At 47.1% G+C, this 8,784-nt stretch overlaps 1 protein-coding gene across 1 annotated transcript; it reads left to right on the top strand.

The window, feature by feature from the left end:
- The first annotated feature begins 3,815 nt into the window (after window positions 1–3,815).
- LOC125518573 (two-component response regulator ORR25-like) lies at window positions 3,816–8,199 on the top strand. Its single transcript, XM_048683390.1, has 5 exons — window positions 3,816–3,963; window positions 6,278–6,637; window positions 6,725–6,801; window positions 7,128–8,066; window positions 8,161–8,199. Exons 1-5 carry the CDS (start codon window positions 3,816–3,818, stop codon window positions 8,197–8,199), a joined length of 1,563 nt encoding a protein of 520 aa, XP_048539347.1.
- The last annotated feature ends 585 nt before the right edge of the window (window positions 8,200–8,784 follow it).

Here is an 8,784-nt window from a genome sequence, read left to right on the forward strand (position 1 = left end):
CAACGTCGTGCATATGCACCACCCAGTTATTGCTGTTGGAGAGGAGTCTGGCGAGCGCGTGGACGTTGTGTGAGACTCTTCAGTGTGCGATCGTGCGCCGACAATGTCCTCAAGGACGCCTACGACATCCGTGGCAGCGCCGCATGTAACTGCTCCGAACGTACGGGCGGGTGTGCCGAAGACAATCGAGAGGAGATAGGACATCTGATCTCAGTGGCGAGGTGTCGGACCTTGGGCAGCCGCTCGACGTGGTTGGTGGCCATGACCACAGCAAACATCGTAGATCCTTCAGATAGTATTGACCGCTATTGACGGTGGAGTCCTTGATGCTGCCACCACGTCCGTTTCGTTCTTGAGGGAGAGTTTTCGGCATAGTCGGCGGCTGCGATGTGGAGTGATTATCGGTCCTCTTTTTTATGGAAGGAGACACCTCGAGTCATGCGAATAATAATTATTCTCTTAGTTTGTGTGAAGGAAATCACAACTTACAAGGAATTTTTCATAATGAAGGATATTAGTGTGATTTATGGGATGCAATTTCCGTCTAATGGCCAATTACTATGAATCTACCATATGTTGATGCGCACGTTCAATCAGAAAGCACTGAATTAGAAAGCAACGAGAGTTGGCATCTGTAACGGACGTGTTTAGCGAAACGAGTAACCGCAACAAGTTATTCAGGATCCAAACCATGTGTGGGCCATATTGAAATATTGGACGGGTACAGTGCTCGGGCTGCCCGGTTTTTAACTAAGAACAATCTCATACTTAAAGTAATAACAAGTGCTAATGTGGCCTGTTGGTTACTACAGTTCATATATCACATTTTGTAATTAGTGAGACAATGAACATACACTTTCAGTGCACCGAAACAAATTTCATGAGAATAAAGGTGAGGCATTAATTTGAGATATGACCTGAACATCGCCAAAAGCCTCTTTTGGAATACAGACAATATCATCTAGCTCCAACGTTGGACCACAAGAAAGTTGACATTTGACAATGGAGTGGAAACAAAAACAGAATTTTTTTATGGAGGGCAATGAAAATAAAAATGGCAAAAACTACAGACATCCATGGCCTGGACCACAAGAACTCCACTCTTCTATCCCTGTATTTCTTTCTCTCTGCTTTGTAAACGATATATTTCTTTCTTTGTTGAATACATAGGCCTTACACCTCATAATAAGGATCAAAGCATAAGCAATCATTTGGTTCGAATTTGTGTGTTACTCACTTGCTCTCGCCCTTAGCTAGGGTGCATCCGGTACTCCCTAGTCTGAAACACCCTTGAACTTATTTTCTTGAAGTGTTTTTCTTCAGATAAAATGCCCTTGTCATATTAATTTTCCACAAAGTGATAAGTGGAGAAAGACTTCCACTCCTTGAGTTTAGGCCTTCACATTTTCACGTTGCCATACAAAAGTAGGTAGGAATCTGACGACTGAGACATGAACGCTCTCTCGGTTCCCAGTCAAAGGAAGCAGGAGCAGGAGCAAAGCAGGAGCCTCTCCTTTTTGTAATTCAAAACCGTAAGAGCATCTCCAACCGTTGGCCCTTCAGGAGGCGCTAAAATCACCCCCTGGGGCGCACCGGCGATAAACCACACGCTGGGGGCGTGATGCCCCCAGTCACGGCACCCACGTTTTTTTGAAAATATAAATTACGGCACGAACACGGCGCAAATTCAACCAAATTTTGACGAGTTCGTTCATATTTAAAATATTTTACAAAAAGGAAAAAAAGCTACTAGGTTGCTCCTCGCCGTCTCCCTCGCCGCTCCTCGCCGCCCGCAGCCCTTGCAGATCTACATGCCGAGGAGGCTGTAGAACCGTGTGTAGTCGCCGCCGTCGTCATCGTCGTCGTCGCCGCCTCCGCTACGGCCGCCGTCCCTGCTGCAACCCTCCCCCGGTTGGCGTGGCGGGTTGGACGGTCCGGGGGCGTCCTCGTCGTCGTCACTGTCGAGGATCACGACGCCGTGCTCGTCCTCGCGCCCACGTTTGCAGGCGGCTATCTCCTCCAGGGCCCGGCGCTGCCGGACCATCTCGTCGTGGAGGTAGTCGTCCCGCGCCCACTGCATGGCGTCCTCGTCGGAGATGCCGCGCCGGGCTATCTCCTCGTACTCCGCGGGGAGGCCGGGCTCCGGTTTGGGTGCGACGAGGACGAGGCGGCCAGAGGCGGGGGTGGAGTCGCCGATGCGGACGCCGGAGCTGCGGGTGCGCCGGCTGACAGACGTGTCCTGGGGCTCCGGCTTGACGGGGCAGAGGCAGGGAGAGCCGGTCGACCGACCTGGCGAGGAGGAGGACGCCCCGGGGTCCATGCGCCTCGGGTCCACGAGCTCTCACGGCGGTGAGAGAAGGACGGGGGGAGGGGTACTCCAGCCTCGACGTGTTGCCGCCCTCGATGTACTCGAGGACGGCGTGCGGCATGCGGCCGGGCACGCCCCACCATCGGCGCCGCCCCTCGGAGTTGAGCCTGCCGGAGGGAACGACGCTGTTGGTGGCCTCAAGCTGCTCGGCGTGGCGGCGGCGGAAGTATGGCTCCCAGAGCGGGCTGTCGGGGACGTAGCGTGGCCCCTCCCTCGCCGCCGCGGCAGGGAGGCGCGGATTCGCGCGATCTCCGCACGCCGCGCCGTCCCGGTCGGCGCCGGTGGCACCGGGACCCCGCCGGCGTTGATTCTTCACGCCCCGGGTACCCGCATGTCCGGCGGGACCAAATACTCGGCCTAAAAAAGGAGCCGAGTTTCGTCCTCGTGAAGGTGGCGGCGGCCGAAGCCGTTCGCCGCCGCGCCGTCGCCTGGGAAGCGTTCGGCCATTCTTTGAGCTGGAGACGGCGAGAGGAGAGGGAGGAAGGGGGAGAAAGCCGGCGTCGGTGGTGGAGACTCTGTGCGTGCCACCGGTGCGCTGGGGGTCGGCTTTATGTAGGCGGAGGCGCCGCGCGTACACGTGGCTGCCGCGTTACACGTGGCATGCGAGGGGACGCGCGTCGTCTCGTTTTCACTGCGCCACCCGTGAGGCATCAATGGCGGAGGCTGACCGACGTGGCAGCGCGCGGCAACTTTGGCATTGATTCGCCATGGGAAACGAGGCGATGAGGACGACGAAGCGGCGAGAAGCGAGACGAGTCGCTGGCAAGGAGGACCCATGGCTCTTTCGCGCCTAAAACGATTCGCCCGGCATCCCCGAGCGCCCCCCAGTACGCCGGGGTCGGGTTGGGTCCGTCAGCGCCAATTTCGGCCCGAGCCGGTGAAAATTGAGCCCCTGGGGACGCGACTGGGCCGATTTTTTGGCGTCGGTGGTCGAAAAGTCATCTGGTGAGCCTTGTTGGGGACGCGGCTGGAGATGCTCTAACAACATTAGACATTTGTTGAGAAAAGAACAAAAGCAAAAAACAGCAACACCACCCGTGGTTTTCCTCACCTCTCATGGAAGAGACCATGGGCCGCGGCACAAGCAGACACGCACATTGACATCGCCAGAACAAATGGCGTAGCTGCAGAAATTAAGGAGTAGAAGCAGCGCATGCACACAAGCACGGGGAGAGCGCCTTTGACCTCTGGAGTCTGGACCGCGAGACTTCCACTCCTTCCCTTGACCCCTCTACCCCTATAAATAGACGCCCTTCCTCCAGCCCTTCTCACCACTCCTCTGAATACGGATTGTTTTTAGACGAGGAGCAAAGCAGTAACATCAGTTGTGTCCTGAGACGAGGAAGCTAATAGAGGTTTTGGCTGTGCGGTTTGTGCTGATTTGTTTTTTAATCAGTATTTTTCTTGATGGCGTTTGCTTTTCCAGGTGGGAAGAATTTCGGAGAACATGGCCACGATGGGTGGGGACCGAAGGCAGATGATGGAGGATGCGGCGGAGGACAAGTTTCCCGAAGGGTTACGCGTCCTCGTCGTGGACGACGACCGCGTCTGCCTCATGGTACTTGAAGCCCTGTTGCGCCGCTGTAAATACCAACGTGAGTCTCTTGATCCCTCCACTTCGCCATAGTCCATTAGAATCGGGGCCTTGTGATCTATTTGTTTCTCTGCGAATAATGCTTGCCGCTATGCAGCAACGACGGTGATGGATGGAAAGACGGCGCTCAGGATGCTCATGGCGGGGAAGCAGCAGTTCGACCTGGTCATCATCGACGTGCGCATGCCGGACATGGACGGCTTCAAGCTCCTCGAGCTCATCCGCCTCGAGATGGATCTGCCCGTCATCAGTACTCTCACTGCTCTCAATCCAAAGTCCAATTTTTGAGTTTTCTATCCATGAACACTGACAATTGTTTTCAAGAACGTACTTTTACTCCTCAATCTTGTTGATACCTTGAGAGGATATTAATTTCTTTGGGCAGCGTGTGAGATCCTATATATTTAGGACGATTTTATGAAACCACATACACATGCACAAAACCCACACTCTATTTCTAACCTGGAAGAGTTCTAAAGAACGGGATCCCCACTGAGTCCGAACCAACGGGGTCCCATCTAACCGTTCACTCGTCCGATCGGATGGCGAGTGGGGTAGGAGAGCGGAGGTGGAGCGGCACATGAGTTAGTAGGGGACGTAGTGTCGCTTCTAGCCCAAACCAATGGGATCCTATCTAACCATCCGTCTGATCGGATGGCGACTGGGTAGGAGAGCGGAGGTGGAGCGACACATGAGCTAGTAGGGGACGCATTGTCGGTTTCTAGCCCAAAACAATGAGATCCTATCTAACCATCCATCCATCAGATCGGATGGATGGTGGGGATGGGGAACAAACATGGATAGCACGTGATTATGATATCCCAATTGTTGTTTTTAATAATTGGGCTGATAGTGTTTAGTAGGCTAGAGACATGGTCACTCCAATGGCTACTTTGGGCTAGTGAGAGTCTCTGTCACTCCAATGTAAAATAGATTCCACATCCACGCGTTCGATGGGCGTATTTATGGACTATCTAGAATTTAATTTTATAAATGAGTAGTTTGGCTTAGTGAGACTCTCTATCACTGCTATGTAATGTAGACCCCACTATCCACATGTTCGATGGTTTTATTTATGGACAACTATAATTTAATTTTATATCATCTCAATTAATTGTACAATCCTACCAATAAGAATGAAAACTTTAATCTATACATAGTTCATGAAATGACCAAGTTATATTTTTTTCAAAGCTAATATTAAAATTCGCGTTCTAACAATCACACAAGGTATACGATTGCGCCACACCTGTTTGCTAGGGTTGCATGAATACTACAATTAAGAAATACCTATGTTGTATTGATATTTTTTTTTTGTGAATTGTATTGATATTATTAAGATTACTACTCATCTTCATTCTCCTTAAAGTTGTTACTCCTTATGACAACTTACTCTCAAGAATAGCATGTAAAGTAGGAATGCCCCTTTTAAGTACATACATGAGTAGGTTAACCATGGGTAATACCTACAATACTGCATATTTGTTGACTTTGAATAAGCACACCAATTTGTAGTCAAATTACTTTCACTGAAAGTGCAGCCACAAATACTTATTTTCCTGAATCTCTACTATTATTGCACAAAATTCGTCCAAGATAATTCTTGCCCAATCTCTACCTCGCCCACAGCTGCATGCAATTAATTAGCTATATAGTTAATTACACATGTCAATTGTCCAGACATTAATTTATGGAAACTATCACCGAGCATTGGACGAGAGGACCACGTTAATTATGGAGAGTATCATTCTTTGGACGAGAGTATCACGTTAATTATGAAACGTATCATCGAGCACTGGACGGTAGGACCACATTAAGCATGGACATTATCATGTAGAATATGTATGTCCCCGTGGCAAGCACAAACAATTAGCTATCCATAATAAAAAGCTATTGACAATGGTGGTTAACGTTTACAAACTAATATGAGTGTGATCACTTAAAATGCTTAGAGCGTTACGTGGGCCGATAGATGTTACCTAGTATGCTAGAGAAACTTGGCTGACTGCCAATAATAATACTTGATCTTCAGGTTCACCAATAGTTAGACATGATGATGTGATTTCCTTGTGTGGAACATGTTGTGATATGGCTTAGTCATTGTGTTACCGTTATTGTTTTAACCTTTGTTTTCGTATCTTCCTATTGAATGTGTGTAATTTTTCCCATTTAGTTTGCATTGAAGAAGAATTATAAAACTGAACATTGAAATGCTTTTCCGTCTATAGGCACTTTGACCAAAACATATGTCCACTTCATAGATTTTTGTGAATTTCTGAATTCTAAATCTAAGTCATTGGTCCTATGGCATGCAGTGATATCCGTTGATTGCGACAAGAAGGTTGTGATGAAGGGGATAGATCATGGCGCGTCCGACTTTATGGTGAAGCCAGTGCGTACCCATGAGCTCAAAAACATATGGCAACATGTTCAAAGGTGGAGAAATCCCAAAGCAATAAGCCACATCAGCGATCATGACAATGATGTCCAGAGAGTTCAACCAGCGACTACTGACAAGAGTAAGTACTCGGGGAATAAGAGAAATGTTGGAGATGATTCTAGCGAGAACAATGAGGGCACGCATATATCCGCCATCCACAGAAAGCCCCGGATGACATGGACAATTGCGCTGCATAACAAGTTTCTAGAAGCTATCAACCAGATCGGCCTTGATAGTAAGAATTCACATCTTGTGCCTCATTCATCGACAATGCTGGTGGCTGCTCGATATTTTCATTATAATTTTTATTACATAATTGTAGGGGCTGTTCCAAAAATGGTATTGGAGCTGATGAATGTGGATCACCTCAGTAGAGAGAATATTGCGAGTCATCTACAGGTTTATTTGCAACCTTTATGCTTAATTTCTATGTTTTTGTTACTATTATTCATAGTCTAACATTTTTTCATATATAAGTGAAAGCTTTTATTTTCTAGGGAACATATCAGTCAAAGCTCTAGTAATGGAACTACCATGATGTGTAATTCTAATTAAGTGTGTCCCTTAAAATGCGAGGCTTATCTCATATAATGCATGGCCCACATTTTTAGGAGTTTTTTTCCCATGCAACATCTTCAGTTCTTATTGTACTCACATGTTTACGTTATTTTTTTCGATGATCATCCATCTTATACCTTGTTATTTTGTCTATCTTTTTATTTCAGAAGTATAGATTGCACTTAAAAAGAGTTAAGTCAAATCCCTCTAGTGATGCATATGAAAGATGGAACTCATCGTACAACATGAACAACAAGGGCAATTTCATGCATAATCACGAACATGGAAGATGGAGTGTGTCCTCTGGCGACACTGCCTCTTGGAGTACAAACAAGTATGGTTCAACGGGTCACTTGGCTCCGCCGATGAACATCCAAAGCAACTTCTACACAGGGTCATACCTCCATGATCGTAGAATGCCAAAGTATGTTGGGAAACTACCGTCAGATGCGAGAAGATTCACAGGTTTTGCTGACCCTCCCGTCAGCCTATACGACAACATACCCAATGAGATAATGTCAGATGAATTTCCATCATTCAATTATAGTAATTCCTATGCTAACATCATGCATGGCAAGATAATGGAGATAAGCAAAGGCAAAACCCCTTCCAATCTTCAAAGTTCATTTGCAAACACAACAGTTGGTGGCGGGAGGTCTCTTGTTGCATCACAGGTGAACTTCCCACATAGCAACCAACTAGAGGGATATGCAGTGTCATCTGGCCGGCTGCCTCTGCAAAATGAAAAGGCACCATTCATAAGCAACACCACATCAGTGGGAGGCTTCACTGAGCAGATGGCACCATTCAACATGGCAAGCAACATAAGCTCAGTAGGAACGATGTTGAATGGTAACTCTACACTTGATGCAAGTAGAACTTCAACTAATGATACTCATCTGGTCAAAAGTGAAAGAACTACTTCGATGCTTCACACCCTTCAGACAGATGATTTCGTCTCATTGACTCAGCTACATGATGGTGGGGATGGAGCTAGCATTGTTCCTATGCAAGAAGGCACACTTAATCAGCAACCTCTTAATGATCATTTGAATGAAATCAGTGCCTTCTCAATGGATGATATATTTTCCAACATGCATGTGGAAGTAAGAACTTTTCTCATTTGTACGAATCTATGTGCTCCATATGAATTGTTGAGTTGGACATGTGTACTTAAATAACACTTTTCTCTCAATGTAGGATTTCACTGGAGATGATGCTATCGTGGAAGAAGCATGATAGTTCTATAAGTTAAGCCGCCCAATGCGTGAGATGGTTGATCAAGAGTATCATGCTCGAGGGGCCTCTTTAAGGCAATAGAGTGCTTTGACAAGTTTGCAAACATAGTGATATGTGTATCCATTTTCATATACCAGTGGTTCTTTGAGATACACTTTGTCTTGCATAACATTGAGAATTGACATGTTCCGCACAACAAGCATAAACACCACCCTTTGGAGACTGTTGTGCCTAATACAAGTCTTATGGTGGAAGCTTTTATAATAGGTTAGCATCCTGATAATCAAAACATTAGTGTTTCTTGAAGCCTATGGTAACAAGGCACACTTTATACCTGGGATAAACTTGTTTCTGGCCCATCATGTTTTTACCTCGAGGTGGAGTACTAAGTGCCATGTGTTACTCTTCATTAGAGCCGTATATTCTTCATCCATAGCTTTTCTTTATTTTTTCACTAGAAGCCACAACTAAAGACAACTAAAGATGAACCTCATTTAGTATCATCCATAGAGCGAAGAATTGCATGATGTGCTCAACGGAGACATTGGTGGTGGTGGTGGTGGTGGCAGTGGGAGGGGTGTGATC

Source organism: Triticum urartu, chromosome 7 (genome assembly GCF_003073215.2).
Source record: "Triticum urartu cultivar G1812 chromosome 7, Tu2.1, whole genome shotgun sequence".
In the NCBI taxonomy this organism is placed as follows: Eukaryota; Viridiplantae; Streptophyta; class Magnoliopsida; order Poales; family Poaceae; genus Triticum; species Triticum urartu.